The following is a 25168-nucleotide window of genomic DNA, read 5'->3' as shown; positions in this document are numbered from 1 at the left end:
CAACATTTTAGAAGTTGTATGGTGTGACTCTAGTCCTCCTCAAAAGCTACAATTACAGCTGGAGTTTACCATGTAACTTAGCATCAGCTTCCTTCGAAGCATAGACCTCCTGTAAACATTATTAATGCAACTTTCAGTTTTGTTGTTGTCCAGTTCCTGATACTCCATTTTTTTTCCATTTTATAAGTGCCTTGTGTTAATCTAACATACTATATCCAGAATATCATTCAAATTGTATAATATTCATTTTCAGGCTCTCTTAATTTTAAGAGCATCTGATTGACAGGTACATCTGTCCAGGTAAGGACATAGGTATGACAAACACCGGTGTGCTAACTTGGAAACTTAGTGGCAAGATTTCTTAATGTAACACGGACATAAGTAGAGGGATCTCTGTTCTTGTGAGATAACCATTTATGTCAGCTAGAGTCTTGGACTGTCACTAATAATTGCTGTATTAAGGAAGTTTAGAACAAATAAAAGAAATGATGACACTTAGTGCCTTACTTCAGATGCTTCTGCCTGTAGTTTAGTTGTGTTGCGTTCTTTCATTCTGTTGGCTAACATTTTGTTTAGGTGAATAAACACTGAGATGATCCACTTGTCTTTTTAATTATAATTTAAATAGAGAAAAATGTATTTGCTATATGTAGCAGACTTCTGCATTTTTTGTTAGTTCTACGTATCTCCTGAAGACCACCTCAAAATGACCTGCATAATTTAGCTTACATTTCTTTTTTAATGCAAGTTTCAGACTAGTGACACCTAGCTGAAGAGGGAAGTACCGTGAATACATATAAACTCTTATTTTATACATTAACTCCCTATTTCCATCTACAATTAGATGTTTGCATTTTGAACTCTGTTTCTTGACAGTAGTCCCAAAAGATCTGAAGTACAGTGCGTAAAATACACCATCTTTACTGCAAAGTTACTAGCAGAATTAAGAAGAATTTTGCAAGTTTCAGTTCCTAATGAAAACATGTTTAAGATGTTTTACAGTATTAAACACAGTTCATGTGTCTTCCAAGTCAGCAGTAGATTCTGTTCACCTCAGCATTGCATTCACCTTTAATGGTACGATGCCAAGAGATACCATCACTTCCCTTGAGCTTTGGCATATTCTGGATCCACTGTTTTGAACCTTAATAAAGGGAGTATTTGGTAACTGTGTTGCTTAATCTTATAATGAAATAACTATTAGAAGATACATATCTCTGGGTCTTACGGATTATGTAAGTATTAACAATTTAAAAAATTGAGACTTGCAGAAAAAGAGGAAGATGTTATTTTAATTAAGCAAAAAACAGAGTTATAATCACTCTTTCTAAAAATAAAATTAGACTCTTTATCAATCCTTAACATCTGCATTTAATATTTTCTTCTAAACAAAAATACAGATGTGATTATGTAGCAAATGACAGTCTTTGACAACATATAGTTTACCTTCTCTTACACTTACTTTAATTCTAATTTGGTCATTAATACTTGACTCGTTACTGCAACATGTTACTTGTAATAAAAGTGCCACAATTGAACTATAAACATGACATTGCCATCTTAAAACTGCTTTGCTATAAACTGTAGAGAATATACAGAGTTACAAAGTCATTGTGTTTTTATCAAAATATACAAACCCCCCAAACCTAACACAAGCTATCAATATTTTTCTTATGAACTATACAGTTATATAAAATATTTGTAAAATTATCTTTATATTTATAAATATTCTACCTTATTTGCTTTGGTCTATAATTATCATCATACAAGTCCACTTTGCAGGTATCTCTGTGTACTTTCTTTAAAACATCATCATACTTTCCTGTGTTTATTCTTCTATTATCCTTATTTAAATGGAACCAAAGCTGCCATGAACCCAAAATTTCTCAAGGGGTTCACAGCATTCACCAATGACAGAATAAATAAGTGGACTACATTATTACTTCAATCAATACTGTATTACCATACCAATTGTAGTTTTATTGTACCCCTATAGTTTCTTTTAAAATATTCAAGAAGACAAAGTAAGTAAACAAACTGTGTACCATATCTGCATGATGTTGAGGATCACTAACCTTTGTTCTGACTTAATTTTTTAACACTCCACAGAGATGAACATACATGACTAACTGGAAATGCAGGTACATTACAACAGAGCCCTATCATATAAAATGCAATTTCTAGACATACACCCTTTGTTGTTTTTTGTTTGTTTTAATCTTTTAATCGCAGTTAATCACATTTTCACAAAATAATACTACTTGCAGTATTTCAGTGATGTCTTTCAGAAGCCTACTCTCCCGATTCTTAGCAAACTCTGAAGCTAACCCTTTGGTGTGGCAGGATGAGGAAGGATAAAGAACCAGCATCTCTCTCTTCCTCCATCAACCCATACCAGGCACCTCTGCGCTATTTGCCCACTCTGTTGGGCAAAGGGACACTGTGACAGCAAGCCTGCCTGCAGCCAGGTGCAAGCATGGTTTGGGATTTAACCAGGAAGGGAAGTGTGAAAGTGAAATGGTGTATTTAAGGCATGGGAATGACAGGAAGCCCCATAAACTGACCCTATCCCTATTTGTACAGTTTGCTTCAGGGACATATATGGAAGCAAGAATCTGAGTAGTTACCTACCCTTCCCAAAAATAAAAGTATTTATGGTGAATTGCTCTGTTGTTTGTTATCCAGGCATTATTCCAGGATGAGGAAGAAGCCCAATGTCTAAATCTCCTCTTCTGCCAATAATGACATTCGTAAAACATGGGAGTTGCAGACCCACCCGGAGGTGGATGCTTACATATAGGATTTCTTTTCCCTAGTTTGTTTCATGAGAACAATTTTCTTTAGACAGGTGCACCTGAATAGCTCTACCAGGCCCTTGACATTGGGATTTATGCAGTTTGGAAGACTGGCTATTGTGAGTTTTACTTAATCTTTATTACATGTCTGAGAGATATCATAAATCTGGAATACTTTCCACACAAGCACTCAAGACTTAATAGTTATTATGGTAACTACAAAAATGAAAGGAAAATAGGTTTAAACCCCTGCATATATTTTGTAAGGTTGAGCTACAGAAAAGCACGCCAGAACTGTATTTCAGCATACCCACGTTCATGAAACATTTCCCACCTTCACTTTAGAATACACTAGATTACAATTACTTTGTTTATAAACATATTAATTTTTGTTTAAAAATGCAATATATGGTTTCTGCAGCAATAACTCCTTCTAAAGAGTACACTGTGAACTTACGTATTTATTTTGCCTAGAATGATTCTGACCCAAAAACAGCACTGTAAAATAGTTCAGTGACTAGTTTCCTGTAATGCTAAGCAGCAGGATTGTGGTTGGTCATATTCTTTTTTCTTTCTCTCTCTATATTAGAAGTTGATTGTGTCAAAAGAATTTGGGGCCTTTCATACTAAGGTTGTATTATTGCAAATACTAGTTTTTCTTTTCTGTGTTATTTTTCTTTCTTTTGCATATACTGACACATTTAGATAAGTATTTCACCTTAGTAAATGGTACTAATTTGACTAGAGACGTTTCCCCATTCAATGCATCCATATTTTCTCCAGTACATAGTTCTGAATTTCTCTTCTTCACACTGTCACTCAGAGTATAACTTCTGGAGTTACATTTTGTGTATTTTTTACCTCACTTCCTTCTGAGCCAAGGAAATGAGGATTTTCCAAAAGTTTAGTGCTTTCATTGCAAAACTGTTCCTTTCTATCTTGTGGACCTGGACTTTTGAATAGATGCTTCTTCTGGTGCATTCCCAGAGCAGCTGCTGTCTTGCAAATTTTGGGGCACTGAAAGCAAGCATATCCTTTGCCATTATGCTCACGTACATGCCTTTGCTCGTGGTTCCTTTTGGTAGAAAGGTACAAGAAGCTCTGAAAGCAGAACTGACAGTGATAGCGTTTTTCTCCAGTATGAATTCTTTCGTGTATTTTGAGTGTTTCATTTAAAGTGAACGCCTTATTACAGTATTGGCAGACAAAGTCTTTGACACCCAGGTGAATACGTTCGTGTTTCTGTAGATTTCCAGGGACTGAGAAACATTTACCACAGGTTTTGCAAGTGTAGGGCTTTTCCCCAGTGTGACACCTCATATGCATTTTTAAAGTGGATGGACTTTGAAATTGCTTTTGGCATAATTCACAAACATAAGGCTTTGAGGCAGCTCCATGCCAGTGTACATGCTCTTGACTTTCTGCAGTGGAAGACTGATCTCTTTCACAGAGCTCACAAGGAAGATTAGGCATTTCTCTGTTCTCTTCTTGATTGACTGCCTTTTCCTCAGGAGCATTCCTGAGTGCGTACTCTCTACTGCTCGTGTTGTGGCTTTCCATAATGGTGTTCTTGCTTTCGTGCTTTCTCCTCCACTTGGTCTTTTTCATTTTTCTTAGCTGTTTGGATTTCTTTTTTGGTTTGTAATTATAATAGGGTCTCCAGGGTTTATCGCTGGAGTCCTGGTCACTTACGTCATCGCACATTTCTGTTGGCTCCAGGCATTCTGAGCTATAAAGCCTAGATGGACTTCTTTCTTTCACCTCCATTTCTGATTCCTCATTTAGATTGTCCTGTTTGGACTCATGTTTAGATTTTCTGCCCCTTTTACAAAACAGCTTAGATCCTAATATATGTCTTTTTACAATAGCCTCATTACCAATTTTTACCGTTATTTGACAAAGAGGTGCAACATTGCTGTCAGTAGATGTTCCAGGTAGGGCAGGCTTTGCAATGTATGTTTCAGTTTTACTCGATTCTTGGACAGTATTCGTTGTTTTGATAGATGACCCTCCAGATCCTGCAATGTGTTGTGAATCCTCAGTTGCTTCTGCTCTGTTGTACGGCAGTGTTTTCTTTTTATCCTTAACAGTTTTTGACTTTGTAATGCACTTCCCATAATTATCTGACCCATATTTACAATCATCATTTACAGACTGACTAGGTAGATTATTTGAAGATTGTGTCTTATTGTTTTCTACAGAAGTAATTGTTTTACTGTGCATTATAACTGATGAAACTCTGCTACTGTGCATGATAACAGAGGGGGCAGAACTGCTGTAACTGATGACAGAGGTTGAATTTTCAGTCACATTAGTTAAAGACACAACTGAGGAATCACACTCCTGAGTAGCAGAGTCACTTGCAGCAGTGGAAACTCTTTTTTCAGCTGTGAAAAAGTCCCTCTGCAGGTCAGAATTTAAGATCCCTACTCCCCAAGAGGAAGAATTCTGAGTGTCTGTGGGAGCTGCTGCATCATTACATGAAGATGTATCCAAGGCAAGAGTTCTGTTTGTTGCTATTATATTATGTTGAAAATTCAGTGGTGGTAGCTCAGAGCTAAGAGAACTCTGAATGAAACAGTTAGTAGAAGTAGTTTCATTAACCTGGCTGCTTGTTTGAACATTTTCGTATGAAGAATTTCGGTAAGACTTGTAAGGTAGTCGCCTGCATTTCATAGGTAAGAGTCGATAAAGTTTGTATGGGTACATACTTGGTTTTAAGCCTCCATTGGCTGTCTTTTTATTAACTGAGAGACGATGGTCAATTGCATGGAAAGACTTCTGATGATTTTTTAGTATATAGTAAGTCATAAAAGTCTCCAGACAGAAAATGCACTGATATCGTCTTTCTCCAGTGTGCCAGATCTCATGTCTGGTGCGATACTCAGCTAATGCAAATACTTTATTGCAGTAGTGACAAGGATATGTTCTTCTCCATGAATGCACATTTGCATGTCTTCGAAGGCTAGACAATGTTACATAGCTACGCTTGCAGACAACGCAAGTATATAATATCTGCCCATCAACGACTTTAACCAAATGATCTGTTTCTGGTAAAGTGCGGTTTGCACTAGAATAATCAGTGATGCTGTTCTCAGACAATAGAGGCTCTGCATTTGCATATGAACTTCCATTCCTTCCATCCGCAGCAGTATAGTTATCCTCTAAATTTTGTTCATTTCCATTATGAACTGGTAAGCCACTTGATCTCACGCAGACTTGTTCATGGCTTTCCAGTATATTTAGATTTGCAAATTGTTTGCTGCAGTATTTGCATATGAAAGTTTCCTGATGCTCTGAATGGAGCTGAAGATGAGTAGTCAGTAACGCCCTGTCACTGAATGATTCTGCACAAGAGTTACAATTGTAAACGGGCGGAACGACAGTCACCACAGATCCAGAGGCGTTAGCAGAATTGTTTTCCTCTTCTCTGGATAAATGCAAATTTCCTGCTTTATTTTGAGGTTTTGGAAGGGAAGTAATTGTCTTATCAGTAACTTCGTCTTGTTGGGCTTCTGTAGTGGCTACTGTAGAGGCAGGTACTTTTGCTATAGCCAAACCAGTACCTTGGGGCTTAAAAGCTGTTTTAGGAGTATTACATGCTTGTTTTCCTGGCTGAACAAGTGGCGTGGCTTGGAGATTTTCACAGTGCTCTTCAACGACCTTGTATGAAGGGCTCCTGTCCTGCTCAAGAAAGGGTGGTCCTTGAAAAGTGTCTCCCCCAGAAGAAACTGCATAGGAGTGTTCAGCCAGTGTACTGGCTGGCTCAGTATCTTTGCAGACATCACTTCTGTCAAGGCTGATGCTGGGAGCTTGTATTGTCTCAGATACCTTTTTAAAGCTTGCCCTCAAATCAAGCGGAGAAAACAAACTGTTTTCTGTTTCAAAGATTGAGAATGCATTTGTAATGCGTGGTCCATTTGTCACAGAGGAGTCTTCATGTCTCTTTTCATGTTTTTCCTCTTTGACAGTCCCTTTTTCATTAACACAGTATGCGTAGGGGCAGGGGGAACTTGAAAAATTAACATCTGTAAGATCTTCTAGGAATGATATTCCCAGTTTTTTCCCTGCAGCTGCAAGGTCCGTTACAGTCTCCTGCCTCTTGACAACTACTGTGGAACTGTAGATGTAATTCAGTATTTCTGTAAACACTTCAGCTTTGAGATCATCTAGCTCCAGTACATGACCTGAAATACAGATAGTACGACTCCAAAAAATGTTTTTAAAGTAAAGGCTTGAAGCTGCCAGCACATTACTGTGGGCTTTAAATTTGGTATCTTCCACAATGATGGTGACATCACATAAAATGCCCCGAATGCGCTGTTCATTTAAAATGGAAAGCACAGTGTCACTGTGGAAGTCGTCCTTGAGATCCTTAGAATGGGACATGACTGTCATCTACAAGACAAAGAAAACAGGAAATATATTTAAAAGGCATTTTTTTATCCATTTGGTTTACTGATTGACAGGGTCAACAGAAAGGACACAAATGCCAACAAAAGAGCAGGCCTACTTAACTGTCTCTGTCAAGGCAGTACAAGAATGAAGCAATGCATTCAGCTTAAACATTAAGCTTATTATACTCTAGTTTTAAGCAGCAAAGAAAATAAGCAAGGTAACGTACCTAATCATTACTACGTAAGGTTAACTATAGTGATTAAGAAAGATACATCACCAGTTGCCCTTATATTTTACCATCATCCTGATCCACAATCACTGGGGAGCCCCAGTTGCAGTGAGGATTTGGAGAACCTGCCCCGGGAACTGGGAGGTCCTATGCATTGCATCCACTCGTAGGTGAGGTCTCCAAAGTCACTGCAAGAGGGTCCAGCTTTCATATAGTTGGATAAACATCTTGCAAAACATCAAATGCGGAAACATCTGGTGTCACTCTACCCGCTGGATTCCTCCCAAGCCAGGCCACGGCTCAAGGAGGAGCCAAGGGAGTGTATCTATCTATTTTAGCTTTGACCGCATATTTCTCAATAAGGCCAGACGTCTGATTTCACGGCCTTGCAACGTGTCTCTAAATAAGGGAGGATCATTGTGCTGGTTACTATTACACAATAAGAATTACAACAAAGCTTTTATATATTGCCTCAAAATATATATATTCATACTGAAATAGACAGATAATGCACTGTGTATGTGTTCAATACTATACATATTAGATACACATATTGTTGGGTTGTAAGACTCACCTAGAGGTCAACTTCAGTTCAGGGCCTATTGTTCAGGCCTCAGTACTTCACCATTTCAGTTATAGATGAAGTTTATAGTCATATTGTTATTTTGTGTATATATTTAATCTACTAACCACTAAATTTTGAGTAAAATATTGCCACAGCATTTCAGCTTGAAGTCATCTTAGGTTCACTAGTGCCAATAATACTAAGGGTAATTATATACAGATCCAAGGATGTCAGAACACCAGTACCTCCTTAGCAGGTGGCAGAATATCTTCTCTGTTCCCACATGAGTCTGTCACCCACTGGTGCCTTTCACCAGGGACAGCTGCCACCAGCTTTCTTTTTGTTGTGCCAGCACATCTGCTCAGGTTCACAGTGAATGACTCACTGAGCCCTTGAGGTAGTTACCCCAGCATGCAGTTGAGATATTTGGAAGACATTACAGGAGAGGCTGAATTGCTGTGGTTCTGTGGATACTGAGGACTTTGTTTTCTGGTGCTGTTTATGAGACAACAATTTTACAACACAACTGCATTTAATCTCCTTATTAAGCTGATATTTAAAACAGGGATCAGAGATCCCTTGCAATTAAGTTTGGTACACAATAAGGCTCTGTAAACAAACCAATGTATAAGCAACATCATTTTGTAAGAAAGAGTTGAGTACATATAACACAATTAATGTAAATAGTATATTATTATTAAATTTCATTAAATAGCTTACACTTAGAAAATTTGTAAGTAACTGAATTTATAAATTCTGTAAAACAAGTAGAAAGTAATAATGTTTTTCTCTTGTAGTTTAGATTTATAGTGGTCATACTTTGTAATTTGATAGCGTGCTCCTAATTCCTACCAAATAAGATGATTTACTTGCAATAGTAAATACCGTAAAAAACCTGCCAATTTATAATAATGAGGTTTAATGCTGACAAAAAAAATGTTTAGATTAGTCAGGCTGTTACTGTATAAATATACTGCTTTTTCTAAAAATTGAGATAAAATACGTATAATATGAATGAAAAAATAGACTGAAAAAAGGATTAATTTCACAATATGTATCTGGAGAAAATCTCTGACTTAACCAGCTGATTTTTTTTTGTTTTGTTCAAATTCAGAACTGCACCATGTAATCCGTATAAATGAGGTTTGTTCCTTTTTTTCCCATCTCTGAGTAATATTTTCAACTACTACTGCCCATTTCTGACTTCAAATAATGAAGACATAGGTGTCCTGCTGACAATTATCAGTCACTACAGTAAAAAAAAATCTGCATATTTATTAAAGACCCTTTTCTCTCAACCTGTGGAATCAAAACACACCTTAAAGAAAATTACCAACTACAGACTCTTTGTAAGACAGGTAAAAATAGTATCACAGTGTAGTGCTCTACTAAATTAGAAATACCTTCTAAACATTCCACCTACTGCTACAAACTTCAGTGTTAATCTTGAAAATTTTGATGATGACCTTTATCCTCAAATAGTTACCACTAAAAAATGCCAATATATTTATTAAGATGGGTTTGATGGTGAAATAAACGTTTCATTAAGCAAGAGGCAATGGCCATTTAGAACACATTGGCTCTCTCACCCTTCCAAGCTATTTGTAAGTAATCCGTTCTTGAAAAGAGGGTTTTTATCACCAAGTAAATTATCTGGGACATGCACCCTTGCTCTAGCTAATCTAGTTACATTTTGGACATTTTACCACAAATCCACAAAGTACTTCACTGCAAATTATACAAAAAAACTGACAACCTTACTGCGAAAACAAATGCAATGTACTATAAAAAAAATCACAATTTGTTACATTATGGATTAATCTTGGAGGTGAAATTTGTGTCTTGCAGCACAGCCACCAGTTCTATCAGGAAGGTCTTGTCTATGCAAATGGCCAAAATTTCTAACACAGTTTAATGGCTGTGTCCAATATGTCCAATGCACAGAATTCAGAAAAATCAAAACTCTGTTTCACAAAAAAACAACACCAAAACAAAAAACAAACAAAACAAACAAACAAAAAAACCCTGATGCTTGTATATGCCATGGATGTCAAGAAATTAATTCATCAGTATAACTACAACAGAAATGCTGAAGTGCATTATTTTGATGATCTGGTCACTCACAGCAGGTGTAAATCTAGCTGCATTGCTCTGTGCCTTTACATCTTAATACCATAGTTTATCATTTATTACACTTATTTACCTTAAAATAAGATATATTAATTTGGAACAATAACCTGAAATTCACAGAAATACAGAACAGTTACTTGTTTAGGATTGGTATCTGAAAACATATATGTAATCATAGATAGTTTCTAGCACATCAAGCCTTCCACGGAAAGAATACTGAAAAGAACACTTTTCTTCAGGCAAGCAGCCACTATCCCATAACTGATTCTTTTTTCTCATTGACAATGTCTGAGATTACATCTGACTTGCTCATGTGATGTACTAGAAACCAACTGTCAGACTTCAAAAACATTTCACAACAGGAGCTATTGATAGAGTTATTTCCTGAGTATAGGAAATAAATTATGTCAACTCTACCTCCCAGTGAACTGCCCCACAGGAACTTAAGTTTTTTCTGTTTCTTTATTGGAGACATCTGGTTTTAGTTCAAAGACACATCATCTGACATGCTATTTGCTAAATGTATCAGACTACTACTATACTAACAGGCATTTATAGCAAGGCCTACAAACCCAAGTGTTTTAGTAGAAGTCATCTTATTCAACTAGTTATTTCAATATTTATCCTCCTGAGAGGAAAAGTGAATTCTCAATTTCTATTTGCAAGTACACAGATTGCCAGTTTTTGTAGTCCTGGTTATTTGGGCATGCTCCGTAAAACATCAAACTAGATTCCTTGTGTAAAAGTACCAAAAGCTATCATTTGCTATTTGGATTTGTTTCTTTCTTTTTTTCTGTGCTAACCATCTGCTAAATATCTAATTGGAAAGTTATAGAGAAAAATTCCAGACCAAATTGATTTTCAGAGCCAACACTTTTTGCTTGTCTATTTCAACCTAAGCATTCCCCAAATAGCCCATTTATTCATAAATCTAATGATTACTACCTTTAATTTTACTTGTTTCTTGCATTCATGAAAAATGTGCCTCTAAAATTCTATAAAATCAAAATGCTCTATTTAGCACACAGATAAATGAAACATTTTAGGAATATTTTACATTCCATTTGCAATTCATGCTGCAAAAGGAAAACCTGCTTTTCAGTTTCCAAGGGGGCTATACTAAGACCAAGATACACAGAGATCAAATTTTACAGATGTATTATTATTAGCATTATTATTATTAAATATTTTTAATTAAAACACTGAAATGTTACTATCCTTTTGTATGATTTTTATAATATACTTATGGAAGTAATTTTAGTATTATTTATAAATGTTGCACAAAACATATGTAAATACCATTTGATCTGTTAATGATCAAACATTAAACTCTTCAGTCTAGTAAGCCATCCTTTTGGATGCAAAGTGTGTTATTTTGGTACTTTTAACTCTCAATCAAGACATAAATAATTTCTTAAGCATCTGAGCAGTACTTCTGTAGTATAACTTAATAGTCTTTGGTGCACCAATAAATAATCAGCTTCTGAACAGCAGAACTTTTGATTGGGAGTTATCTTACTATTTGGAGGTATTCCATGAAAACTGTAAGAGACTCAACTTTTAATGACAACTTGTTGAATCACTTTGGGAAATAAGATTTAAACATTCATCTGAAACGTAAATGTAATGGTCAGTAGGGTGATTAAATCACAATGTTACCTCTGCTGACATCAACAGAATACTGCTCCAGGCCAAGTGAAAATAAGTAACATTAAAAGTTAGTGGAAAGATCAGAGACTGATGTATCCAAACACAAATTCAGCTACTTAATACCTCACAGATGACACAGCTAATTGTAAATATTATAGCAGCCAGCTCTGCATGGACACTGCAGAAGAAGCTACTATTATTTTTTATATTTTTATTCTTTTGAAGTAAACAGATTACAGGAAGTTTTGCCAGTCCATGACTATCAAATATAACAAATATGATTTTTTTTACTATCAAATATAATCATTGCAATCTAAGAATATTGTTTTTAACTTCTGCTAAACTCCTGAAATGCACTGCAAGGCAAGTGTACCTTACATACAAGAAGAGATTCTTTTATTCCACTTCAGTCACCTAAATTTTAAATACAAGCTATTGGGACTAACAAAAAAAATCCTAGAACCATTAGGGCCAGCTGCTATTACCCAGCCAAAATCAAAACCAGTGAGATACTTAATAAACTGTAATCACAGTTCTCCCTGATCTCTTATTTAATATGCTTTTACTGGGATTTTAAAGATGCTAATACTTTCTGGTACTTACAGCATTACACTATGGAAACATGTTCACTCCATAATTTTTATAATTTCAGTTTCATAATTTTTCAGTTTCATTCCACTCTAATAACATACTTTGAAGGATATCTCTGTTTTGTTTCTGGCCCTATAGTGCCTCTTCCTGAAGAGCACTGTTTTGTTCTAGGGCAGAAAAAGTGCTAGATATCACAAACAAAACAGAAACCAAACAAAACCAAGTACACACACTCCACATGCATTCCCCCCTGCTCAACTATCCCAATTCTTGCCCATGCAGAAACCTACTGTCCAATAATCTTTTTTATGATGGTAGCTCAGGTTTCTTATGGAATCACTTCCACAGTCCCATCCGGGCACTATGGCTACACAGGAGCGCCTAGACCAGCCTTCCATCAGTCTCCTTATAACCGTAGGCATGTAGGGAAGTTGTAATGATGTCTATTAAGTTTTAACGATGAATAGCTTGCAGTGGCATGTAGGTTAGTGCTCTAGCCTTAGTAGCGACATGTTGATTCTACAAGCACACTCCCATTTTTTCTCTTCTAGACTCTCACTGCTTGCATTCTTCCCTGTTAATGCAGGACACTTACCTTTTCTATTTGTTACAGCCTCATAAGCATTAGAGACTTTAAAGCATTTTTTTCAGCCTCACACTGTTTCCTCTAACTTTTAATCGAGACAGCTGGTGGTGAAATTTAACAAATACTATGTTCATATTAGCAGACCTCTGAAGCCACCAGACGAACCATTCTTTCTGAGTTGTAATTCTTTCCTATTATCAGCATCCCTATCTCCTTCTCCCACTTCCTAGCTTTACACTGTGATCATTTCTCATCACATGAAAAACAGCCTTTAAAACCTTACTGGCACTTAGAGCAGGCTAGTGCTTTTTCTTACATGGCATTTCCCACTTGGAAAAACCAAAGTAAGTCCCATATCAGCCCAAAGACAAGGCACTCTGTAATTGATCTGGCTCTAAAAATAATTGTACACCCCCACTACATTTTCCACTGCACATCCGGTTCTTCCCGACATCAAAACGTTTCGTCCTTTTGTCCACCTCCTGTCTGAAACTTAATTAACGGAGCAGTGACCCTGTCCGAGGGCAGGCAGGAGGTGGGCAGGGGCAGGCTGGAACGGGCAAGAGCAGGCCGGGAGCTGCAGGGGGTGGCAGAAGCAGGCAGGGGCTACCTCGCACCGTTCGCCCACACGGTGGAGCTGGACGCGCGCAGCAGAAGCCCCATCCCCTTTTCTCATTAAATCGAGATACGACATGAAGGCTTTTACAACGACATTAAACGTGAACTGCCGCTGCAGGGCTCAAACGCTGCTGTCCTGCAGCCGTGTTCGAGTTACATAAAACACAAGCTCCTGGTGCGACATGTTAACGTCAGGACACTTGTCTGTCTTAACACGGAGCCCCTCGAGACGTGAAACATTTGGCAACGCGTCAGCGGCAGATAACGTGAAGACACTTCCTGTTTATGGACAGTAACTGCACTCTGGACTAAATTAAATCTCTAGCCGAGGAAGCAACGCGTATTAACCTGCAGCACGATTTTTCCCCAGCAGTAACAAACACGCTTACGCAACTGCGCGCTCGAAAGCAGTACAACTCACTGTTTCTGAGCTACCTGGCGGCCAAAACCATGCCCCTGGGGTTTCCTCTGGCCGGGCGGAGGAGGAGGAGGAGGAAGCAGCAGCTCAGCGGGACGACGCGCTGGGTGCCCGGGCGCGCTGTGACGTGACAGGTGCCATCTTCCCGGCGGCGCGCAGCCCGTGGCGCCCGGCAGGCGCGCCGCAGCGCGGGGCCCGCGGAGGGCGGCAGCACGGCGCGGCCGCCATTTTGCTGTGGTAATCCCGGCTGATCGCAGCGGTCCGGGCCCGATGCCCCGACCTCCCCGCAGCCCGTACTGACCGCGACGCTATTTCCCGTGCGTTTATCGCACGGCAAACGTTCTGTGCTTATTTAACACGGCCTGCTGGGATATTCGGCGTATGAGCCAACTTGTTTACACGCAAGGGCCGTAAATTTAGAAATATGAGGAAATGCAGCGTTGCCTATATCCAGACTCTTGCTCCACGGCCATCATTTAGAAATCCTCTCAAGCCAGAGGACTTGAAATGTTTTACTGCCCTTCACAGCGTTTACCATAAGGAGAAGAAGAAAACATTTACAGAGATACACAGCTCTCAGCATCTCTTGCAACTGCCCACTAAAAAAAATAAAATTAAATATTGTAAAAATAACACGAGTAATTATTTCAATTTAGTTAGTGTAGTCACATTTAACTTATGGTGGTTTTTTTTAAGCATATACAGAAAGTATCATGAAGATGTTTGTTTTACATAGTAGTATTATTCTCTAATTTTGGTTTGCATGGATTTACTGCCTCAGGAAACAAGTGCAACAGTGCTGTTAGTGCTTCATAAGCACTAACAAATGCTTCCATGGATAAAAAAGGAAGTAGTGTGATTTCATTTAGCCATATGCACCAATATATTTATGGTACAGGCTTTCTATACATTCTCATTCTCTCTGCCCTTCACATAAGCAAGTCAGCACAACCTGCTTTCCCAGTATGTGGAATCATGAAGCAGAGAGGAAAAACTCGCCTTTGAAACAGGTGGAAAACGTCTTGTTTAGAAAAAGGACAATTTGGTTTTGTTCTAAAGCTTGATGGAAGATTTTAATTTTGCCCAAGGCTAACCTGTGTCTGTTTTTATAAGCTATTGTGTATAATATTTTATTGGACATTTACTTGTTTTCAATTCTTAGGCCTATGCATTAGAAGCATTGAATAGTAGGAACAGATTCATTTTAGGAAAAACTAAAATCCATAAGCATGAACTGTTTCATCAGTGTCACACTTGATAGGTCTGGAAGCTAGACATTTGCTAAAGCCCCTTCATGATAAATGCTCTTTACCATCTGAGGAAGCTATTTAATACCAACATAAAATATACAATCTAGTATAAGGAGGGGAAGTCTTTTTTCCAGCATTCTGCCTTGCAACTTTCATATGCTATCGTGGTTATTTGAAAGATACGGAAATAAATTTGTTCTTGTCAGGAAATTGTGATTTTGGTAACTGATCTATACATTACTGTTCTTATTTTACACAATCTGCAGTAAAAGATCACCTTGGAAATGCTGAACATCTTTGTGGAGAAATTAATTACTGCTTCTGGATCACTCAAATTCCTGTAAATACGTTCACCCACTGGGTCAGTGAGTATCTTGTTAACTTAAGGCTTTCTGCTACCAAAATAAGGTTTTGTGTTTTCAGACTGAGCTGTTCTTACCAGCAGCTGTTTGCCAACAGCTATGGGAGGTGGAACAGTTGAACACAGTGGTACTGACTGCAGAAGCAAAGTGCATCTCAAAATTTTCACAACCGTCTTTTTTATTCCAACCTACATAACAATTTCATACTCACATATAGGTTACTTTTGGTTTTGGACTTCGTCTATTCTTGATTTACTATTGCTTCTTTACTATTGTTTTACGTGCACATACCGGTATTAATGTGTATTAAGATTACTGACACAAGTACCGTAAGTACTATTTCTGATAAATGTGTTGTCAGTAACAATAGTATGGATTAAATTAAACCTGTTGTAATACTTTAAAAGACAGAAATGCAATACTGAATAACAATAAATATAACCATGTTTAGACCACATGAAACAAATTTAAGGAAGATTAGGTTATGAATTTCCCCTAATTCTTAAAATCAATTATTTTAAATTGCTTTGAAAATCAGATGCATAACCATTATTTGCATAGCGGATCCCATCTACAGACATTTATTTCTACTTGACCATTTGATGCTCTGGCAATCTTAATATCTAGACAATATAACAGATTTGGGGAAAACTCACTATTTTTTTTTCCTTTTAATTTACAGGGTGTTTTCTTAAGACAACTTCAGCTCATCCACTAAAAAAAAAAATCACCTTTTTGTGACTAGTACTGTAACTGAAATTACTAATTTCCATATACATGTATATATATGTAATTTGAGCTATTTGGAATTCACAAACTCCTTGTGTATTAAAAACATCAAAAGAAATTCTTTATAAAGCCATCTTGGCTGCACCCATGATTTTACGTTCTCATGGTGTTTTACATAAAACCAATTGCACACAAAGAAAATGGAGGAACTGGTGCTGCAGTCAGAGCTATGTCAGTGGACTACAGTGGTCTCTGTGAGAAATCAGACAAGATATATAGGCATCTTCAGTGCTGATGTAAGGGTGTAAGCCACAATACACATTACATACTTGAAATTTAGCCATCTTGCTAGTGTATATGTACCAGTTCTCATTAAACATTTAAATGATTGCACATAACATCACACAAATATGTTCCTATTAAACAGAAATACAAGCAGCTAACCAATGGATTATTTCTTATGCAGTGAAATTGCAAGGCATAGAGAAGATTGTCAGCAAACTTCTTTAAAATACATAAACTAGTTGCAGGGTTACTGATGTGGTGGTGTTTGGATGCCTTGCTGAAGTCTTATCATCTCACTTCTGCAATTTAGGGTACAAGGCATTCTTTCCTTTAGAGTGTTTCACACTATCTAGGAAAAAATATGTTCCAAACTTCCTTTCTAGTGAAGCAGTTTCATTTCTTGAACAACAGCAGGAAACAATGTATATATAGCATTACCCACTTTTGCAAATTCCTAACATGTGACACTATTTTGGCCAGGGCTTGACTGGTTTGCTTCTCAGTGCCTAGAGCAGGCCAACCTATCCACAAGAAAAACATTTGGATGGACTTATCTTCTTTACTGCTCTCATTGCTGAGGTAAAAGCAACCAGTGATGCTACTGAGGAGGAAACCAGCTCTTCACCCATCAGGCAGACCAACAACACTCCAAAGTGGGGCACAAGAAGGACCCAGCAGCCCAAAGTATCTTTACTCCCCTTTCTGTTACATAAGCAAGGTAAAGCTCTTTTCTGTAATCCTCCTCTTTCTCAAGCATTAAGTGGAGGGAGAAGAAGTGAGAAGGAGCACAGTTATGGAGACCTGCAGCACTTGCCTAGTCCTCCAGGCCTGCTTAATAGGAGCCCAGCAGAATCCATTTGTCTCAAACTACAAGCTGTGCATGTGCACCAAGAAGTCTTTCACCAAAGTATGTTGCCTTGTTACCGTTAGGGTGTGGCCTAATCTGAGTCTCATTAACACTAAACAGAACACATACAAGGACTTTTTTAAGGTATAACTATACTATTGTCTCTCCACCAGTCTAAAAAAAAGCAACAGTAATGGTTGACATAAATCCAAACTCTTATTTTGCACAAAACATAAGCGCTTACATTGTACTGCTACTAAAAAGTAGCTGACTTTACATCTTGTTATCTCTGAACAATCTCAGTATTATTCACCATTTAGGTCTTTAAGGTTTTTTTTTTTCCTGTGCTGCTGACAAGCCACTTTCCAGCCTCCTACACTTCTAGGACCTACCAGAGTCCATTGCAAGCACAGATCAACTGCAATCATGAAGCTATGTGTACAGAGTGACAACAGCAGATATTTTTCTGTTGTTGACTTGTCAAAAGTACTAATTTATATATTTGAATAGCTTTAGACAAAACTAGCAAATTAAACATAATTTTTGTTCGTTTTTTGACAAATTACTAGGTAGTATTCCATTGTCCATTCAGTTATCAGAAAGAAAAAAAAATAAAACCCAAAAAACCCCGACAAAAACAAAAAAAACCCAAAACAAACAAAAAAAACCAACACAAAACCGCCCAAAAAAGTAGTCAGACCCAGCCTCCCATGTTCCAGTTTTCAGAGGAAACATCCTTTGAACATCTGAACCACCATCCACAAGAGGAGCAGCCAAGTGGCATGCTTTTGGGCCACTGTTTTTCTCCATGTGGTGCGCTGGTGGCCAGGCCAGTGCAGCCATTCTTGCCCTTTGCTACTGCTGATGTAGCAAATCATGCTAAACTGAAAGTAGAGCTAAGTCCATTCCCCTGGAAACACCTGGTTTAGTTGGTCTGCTAGATGACTGGACACAGCCATTTTGAAAGCTAGAACTGCCCTTCAGCTGGCTGTCACTGATCTGCAGTATTCCTTAAAATATTGCAAAACGTATTTATGCCATTGCTGTAAGATCGGTAAACTTCAGCATGCCAAAACCAATGCACAAGTGATAGCTATTACTCTGAATCATCACTCTAGTATGGCTGTTTATTTTGGCAACTGACTGGACACACAGCTTCAGCTGTATGCTCTTAAATATTCTTGTGCTCCATTTTGTGCTGACCTAAGTGGCCCAGCCCAAGCCCTACCCCTCATTTCAATCCATATTCTGTTGTCTTGAAGTAGTGCTGTAAGTATTAAGAATCTTGGAGGAAGGTTTCAATTTGCAGACCTAATCTACCATGCTGATTTTGTCCAGTTATTTCAAGTCCAATTTAAAGAAATAATCATAAGAGATATTTCCATTGAAAAGATGGGGGTGTTAGGTCAAAACCTTAGAGTATTAAGGATCCACATTAGACCATGCCCAGAAATCTTTTTATATGGTGATTTTCAAGATGCATGCATTATTGCGAGCACGTGGTATGTAAATGCATTGGGCTACTTAATAAGCATTCACTGACACACATCTGCAGCTTTGCTAATGTACCTTCTATTCCTATGTGGTTGCCAAGGAAACAGGTTATGGCCCAGTATTCTACCTAAAATATACTGAGCAAGTATTCTATAGTAATTTACTTAAAATAGCTATCACTCAGATTTTATAGCCCATTGCTTCTGTAAGTCCAGGTAACCTGAATTTATCGCTGATAATGTTTCGCTGATTAGTGTAAGCCACCAATGCCATCTTACTGTCTCTGAAAATTCATTACCATTTTCTACCTCATACAACACTCTGTATTAAAAGGAAACTTAGATACGTAAAGCATTGAGATATTCTAAGAATTGAGGAAGGTTTTTGTTTGGTTTTGGGGTTTTGTGTTGGAGTGGGTTTTTTGTTTGTTTTGTTTTAATTTGGTTTCTTATCTTACATTCTGTCTGGTACCCTTAACGAATTATTTCTACTTAAGAGACAGCACAACCCTAATGACTGATGAAGCAAGCTTTCCTACAGAATTTGTGGAAATAGTGCTACTGAAATGGATAAAACCACTCCCTTTCTATAACACAAATTATAGTACAAAGAATGGTTCAAAATTAATAAGTTAATCAAGATGACACTAATTCTTTCATTCAATACATACTCATTTCAAATATAAAGCACAGATACCAGACACTTATTTTAACCAAGAAGGTACCAGACATACTTATTTTAACAGATATTATTATTGCATGTTCACAATAAGGAAACTGCCAGTATTTGGAAAAGCAATGCAAAATGGAAAATTCTTGTTTTGATTATTCTTTGTCTTGATTATTTATCACAATACTATACTTGAATCTATTGCAGATTACAGTGCAAGAGGTTTTTTACTACCCAATTACAATAATTTATAAAGGTAGAGATTAAAGGAACTATGTGCAGCTTCATTAGAACAACAATATTAGAAACGGGCATTGGCACTGAGGGAGCTCCTCTACCTTTACTGTATGACACAGATTTATAATGAACACCAGTGACTGCGGTCCAGAGTTAGCATTCTGGCAAAACTCGGGAGGTTTGCTTGCCTGCCGGTACTTTTGGTTTTTACAGGTCACTGGAGCCTATTACAACCTGTTGCAAAGATCTAACTTATTTTGGTTTTCCAGCCTCTGTGGCAATAAAAATCCAGTAGGAGCTGGAAAAACCCAACAGCATTCATGTAATAATAGAGTAATGCAGTACCATAGCAAGAACAGCTCCTAAATGATTATGCAAAAGGTAGAACTTCAACTGAAAAAGAACAATCATGTAATACAGTGGTTTAAAAATGTTAAATATTTTAGCATTATTACTGTGTGAATTTAAAAGATATTTCAGCTTGCTATAATCAACCCATAAATTTACTCACCCAAAATCAGTTTGTTCTTCTGTTAGTCTTTAAAAAGTGGTATCGACAGGTATTTTCAGCAAAATCATCTCCGTGATTTTGTGAACCCTGTGGCTACTGTACCAGCCTGCAAAGGAGAAAATCCAAATTTAATGACTAAATTATTAGACAAGTACAAATTCCCAGATACACTGTGCAATCCATCATTTTCCCTGGAGCGCTGTAGGACTCCAAAGCTGTATCTGAGAGGCTTACAACACACCAGCAACAAAACAGCTCCATTGCCCAAGCTATTATGAATACTGCTTCTGCCTGCATTGTTTTATTATAGTTTAACCCGTAATAGTGCAAACTGGACATAATGTTTCATAACATGTTTAAGACAAGAGTTTATGGATGTTTTCAATTTTAAAATAATTTTTCATTGGGATCACTAGAAAAATTATACTAAAACCAGTCCTTGGCTTTACTTCCGTTCCCCCATCTCAACTGTATCCACATTATTCCTCACACATTTACCTAATAAGACCTCAAATAACAGAGGCTTCACAGCTTCTTCAGTTAATCTAGCCCTGAGTTTCACAAGGTAAAGTCAGTGGAAAACAAGTGTGTTCTAAGAGTAGCTTCACAGTTCACCAGTTAAGAAAACAAATCACGGTACAGAAACAGTTGTCATCATTAGCCAGCTCCCTTGACTGCACATAAAGTGTGGAAACCAATCATAAGTTATTCTTTATTTTCAACGCCTCCATGGGGTTGTTTTTTCAGTCTTTCAAAGGCCCGTCCTTCCTCCTTTTCTCACTCTGCCACTTTTCTTCTAGTCTCTTTTTTTCACAGGTATCATCACAGTATCTGTGATAATGACATTTCTAGACAACTGGTGTTCTTTGGAATACACTTCCTGTATCTCTCTGCTTAGATGATTATTCACCATTGTCAAACATCCTGATTTTATGTTATTATGTATCAAACATTACAAAAAGGTTTTCATGTCATAGTGTAAAAATTACTCATTACAGAGCTTGTCCCATAGATATCAAACAAAATTAAATTGTTCCATAAAGCAAATGCAGAACCTTATGGATAAGGCCTTATGACTCAGCTAATGGGCATTTATATAGCAGCAATCAAGAATACATAGACCCGTCTTCCATTTGCAAATCTACCACATACTTTTATAAATAACATTATACAGGAAATGCAGGAACCCTTCTTTTGGCTTTAAAAAAATCGAAGGCAAGCTAATTTTTTTTTGGTAGTGGTTTAGCCAAGTACATTTTTAGTATATCCTGATTTGAGTAGGTGTTCTATAGCTCGCATCTGCCTATAACAAAGGCCAGAATGAAAGAAAAGTCCATTAAGCTATTATTACTCCTCCACATACTAATGTCATATTCACAAATGATTGAAATATTACTGTAAATGAGAAGCTTAAGCATTGCATTTGGATGAATACTTGGAGGTAGAATATTTTATCAAAGCTAAAGAATTTCTAAATTTAATAATAATAGAATTCAAGTGTAATATTAGACATAACCACACGTTTTAAAACATAATAAAGCAATTCACATGATAAAGTACATCAGACACTAGATACCCCCCAAAGGGTTAACTGGTACCTGTTCATTACTACCAGAGTATAAAAGGCTGACAAATATTATCTGAACACAGACAGTTTCACACTGAGACACCTGCAGTTTCAAATCAAAATGAAGTTTAGAGGCAGAAGTAATCTTAAGTCGGATAGCATCTGACAATGATTTTTAGTTTGATTTAATTTTCAGTCATGCTCTGTATAGATTTTCTGTTAAGCAGAAATGGTATTTGCATGGATAAAAACACATTTCAATTAAAAAAGGGAGGACTCTGTATCAACAATTAGGCTTCTATGATAAAACAGAAAAATCCCCCAAAACAAAACAGAAACCCCAAAACCCAAACCCCACAACAAACCACCAAGCCCCCCTAACAGTAACATTTGCAGGCTGTGCTGGAGGTGTGAAAAACTGCACCTGCTCCTGTGTGCTCCGGCTAGCCTCCTTAGCCAAAGAGAATAAAATGGATCAAGTTTACAGAGGATTTCTTACGGCGTCTCTGGCTATAACATTCTGACACTCTGCATTAGCTAGATGTAACTACCATTAAAATACATGTAGCAACCTATGTATAATAGGCAAACTGAACACAGCTTGTTAATTACTGGACTCTTCCTTAATAAATACATCACTTTCTTTAGCTAGAAGAAATTACTGTTCATAGGCTGCCAATGAGTTTTTCCAGACTCACAAAAACACTTGAGTTCAGTCATATTAAATGCAAGAGGACTTGTACCCCCAACAAAAGAGCAAATTTGCAAATAGATTTAAACCCACCATAGCAAAGCATGCTCATGTAACCGAGCGGCACATTGTTTTTTTTAATGCCTTGAGTGGGTATGCTTGAACACAAAGACGTAATAAAAACAGTTTATCACTAAGTGCCCTGTCTTTTCTAAAGATAAATATCAGTGGCAATAAATAGATTGCTTCTACATAGCATTTGCTCATCAACTTCCTTTAAAAATAACCACACAAGAAATAAACAAGAAAAGCAATTTTCATAGCTACCTGCGATGGCACACTCCATATTAGCATTTCAGACAAAAAAATAATCTGCAGAAGCAAGCTACTGGAGATAAATCAAATTACAGAAAAATGCAGGCTAACATATCACTTGAGAGATGCTGTTTATTACATTTTCAGTTCTGCTTCTTTAAGTGGAACAGGAATATTGCACTGTGTCAAACTAATCTCATCATAATGAATCAATGGTTTTATTATCAAACATTAGCCTATCAAGATAGACAACAAGTCATATTCCTGAACAGTTATACTCTGTGCATTTGCAATGCAGTGAAGTGATATATTTAGAAATAAATGAGAATTAGTTTGATATTACCGACACTGTCAAGGCCATTACTGATAATTGGCTCTGCTTGTAAATACCTCCTCTGCATTAATTTTCAGTGCTGGGTTCTCATCCACGCAAAATATTCTTAGTCATTTTAAAGTCAAGGACATGAACGGAAAATGGCTACCCTGCTGCAAAAGTCTCATTGCAGTAGTGAGAATTTCTCAAGTCACGTACAAAGAAGATACACAAGGAGACACACTACCTTACAAGCTCAGTGGAGACATTTAGTAACGTCTGATTCTGTATAAACAGTTACCTGTGGTACACATAAGATTTTACTTTACTAATACTGTTAAAAATACTAGCTAAAAATAGAAATAAGGAATTATAATACTTAAGTTTGGCAGTCTGCAGATCACAAGTGAGCTTATTCTCTAAAGGCTTGTTTAAGATCTGACAGAAGTCCTTTTCCAATATGCTTAAACCCAGTTCTTTACCTGAACTTCAGAATGGATCTACTATTTAAAGAAAGGTTTATTAAGCATTACTATGGCTGAATTCAACAAAGATGAAAGAGGGTTTAAACATACTGCTTACTCCCTAAATTTCTCAGCTGCTAAATATTTCAGTGATACTTTTACACTTTTGATAGTGAAACTATCGCTTTATGTGCACACAGTACAAGCCTTGACCTGCATGCAAGACTAGGCTAAATTTAAAAAATGAAACCAGGGTACGTTTCTGGAAACAACCAATGCAGAACAGGAATAGAACAGTTTTTGTTGTGCACAGCTTTAAAAACATGGCATCGTTTAAGAAATGATAGTCGCATGGGAACATAAAATGAGATCAGATGCTCACTTAGAACTGAAAGGAAACAACAACAAATTTTTCCATTTGCATTGTGATATTGCTATTAAAGAGAAAAACATCTTTCTACATGTCTACTGTTGTACCTTTTAACAGGATTGGTTGCCAAGGAAACTGGTTCTGGCCCAGTATTAATCTGAAATTAATATATTACAAAAGTTGGTGTAAGTAATGCAATACTGTGTTTTATTCTTAATGCTCAAAATCAGGTTTAAGTTCTGTTAAGTTCTTACTTCATAACCTTTTTTGTGTGAAGTAAAACACACTTCAGTGAACTGATACTCAGTTTAAACTGACAAGGCCATCTCTATCAATCTCTCTCTTTGAAGTCCTTCTACCTTAAAATAAAAAGAAATAGTGCAGGCTTATGCTTGTAGCCAATAGTTAAAATATAAGCATTAAAGCATATTCTTTTTTATTTAATATTTCGCACAAAACACAAAACCGCTTACGCCAGAATTTAAATATTTTTCATTTCTCTAACCTGCCTCAGTTTTTGTTTGTGTATTTTAACTGCTAGCTCAGTAGTGCTTAGAGCCAGCTCAAAAATGTACCTGAATCAATATGGTTTTCAAAAATTCTTTTGTTGCATAAGCGTCGCCACGCCCTTAGTACATATGATTATTTTAACAGACATGACTGCTTTACTTTCACAACAGATTTTTTTTTAAAGCAGATAAGATCAACTGTCATGCCAATATGCAAAGCCAACAATTCAATATTAGGTTGTTTTCATTACCAGCTTAATACGTTTTTTTCAGCAAAAGCTACATTCCAAAGCCCATTTCATGTTCTTGCAACACTGACGAAGAAATAAGTAAAACATGCAAATCTCAACCTACCTGCATGTATCACTTAGAGCAGTGTTAGCATGGCAGTGCACCCAGCCATTTTTATGTAAAGCAATGGAGACAAGTTCTATTCTTGGTCGTCTTGGTAATTTTTTTGAAGCAGTTGTGAAAAATCAGATGGGAAGCAGCTTGAATAGACCATGATCAGGAGAGCCGAGTTTATCAATAGGGAAAGCAGGAGTGGGGGAAAAAAAAAACCCATGTCCTCGATC

At 37.1% G+C, this 25168-nt stretch overlaps 2 protein-coding genes across 3 annotated transcripts in view; both read right to left on the bottom strand.

The window, feature by feature from the left end:
- RASA2 (RAS p21 protein activator 2) overlaps positions 1-20421 on the bottom strand; it is a 68280-nt gene extending 47859 nt beyond the window's left edge. Inside the window, exon 1 of the mRNA XM_005147036.4 lies at positions 20365-20421. The gene's annotated coding sequence lies outside the window, so the exon portion shown is untranslated. The remainder of the gene's footprint in view (positions 1-20364) is intronic.
- Positions 1270-20470, bottom strand: ZBTB38 (zinc finger and BTB domain containing 38). Of its 2 annotated transcripts, none has more exons than XM_031047180.2 (2): positions 20365-20470; positions 1270-7193 (listed from the first exon to the last, which is right to left on the bottom strand). In XM_031047180.2, exon 2 carries the CDS (start codon positions 7191-7193, stop codon positions 3615-3617), a length of 3579 nt encoding a protein of 1192 aa, XP_030903040.1. In that variant the 5' UTR covers positions 20365-20470; the 3' UTR covers positions 1270-3614. The 2 variants fall into 2 exon arrangements, with proteins under 2 accessions (XP_030903040.1, XP_030903039.1); XM_031047179.2 differs by lacking the exon at positions 20365-20470 and adding an exon at positions 13998-14067.
- Between the last annotated feature and the right edge of the window lie 4698 nt (positions 20471-25168).

The sequence above is a fragment of the Melopsittacus undulatus genome, chromosome 6 (genome assembly GCF_012275295.1).
Source record: "Melopsittacus undulatus isolate bMelUnd1 chromosome 6, bMelUnd1.mat.Z, whole genome shotgun sequence".
Taxonomy (NCBI): domain Eukaryota; kingdom Metazoa; phylum Chordata; class Aves; order Psittaciformes; family Psittaculidae; genus Melopsittacus; species Melopsittacus undulatus.
This window is presented reverse-complemented; position numbering and strand designations above follow the sequence as displayed.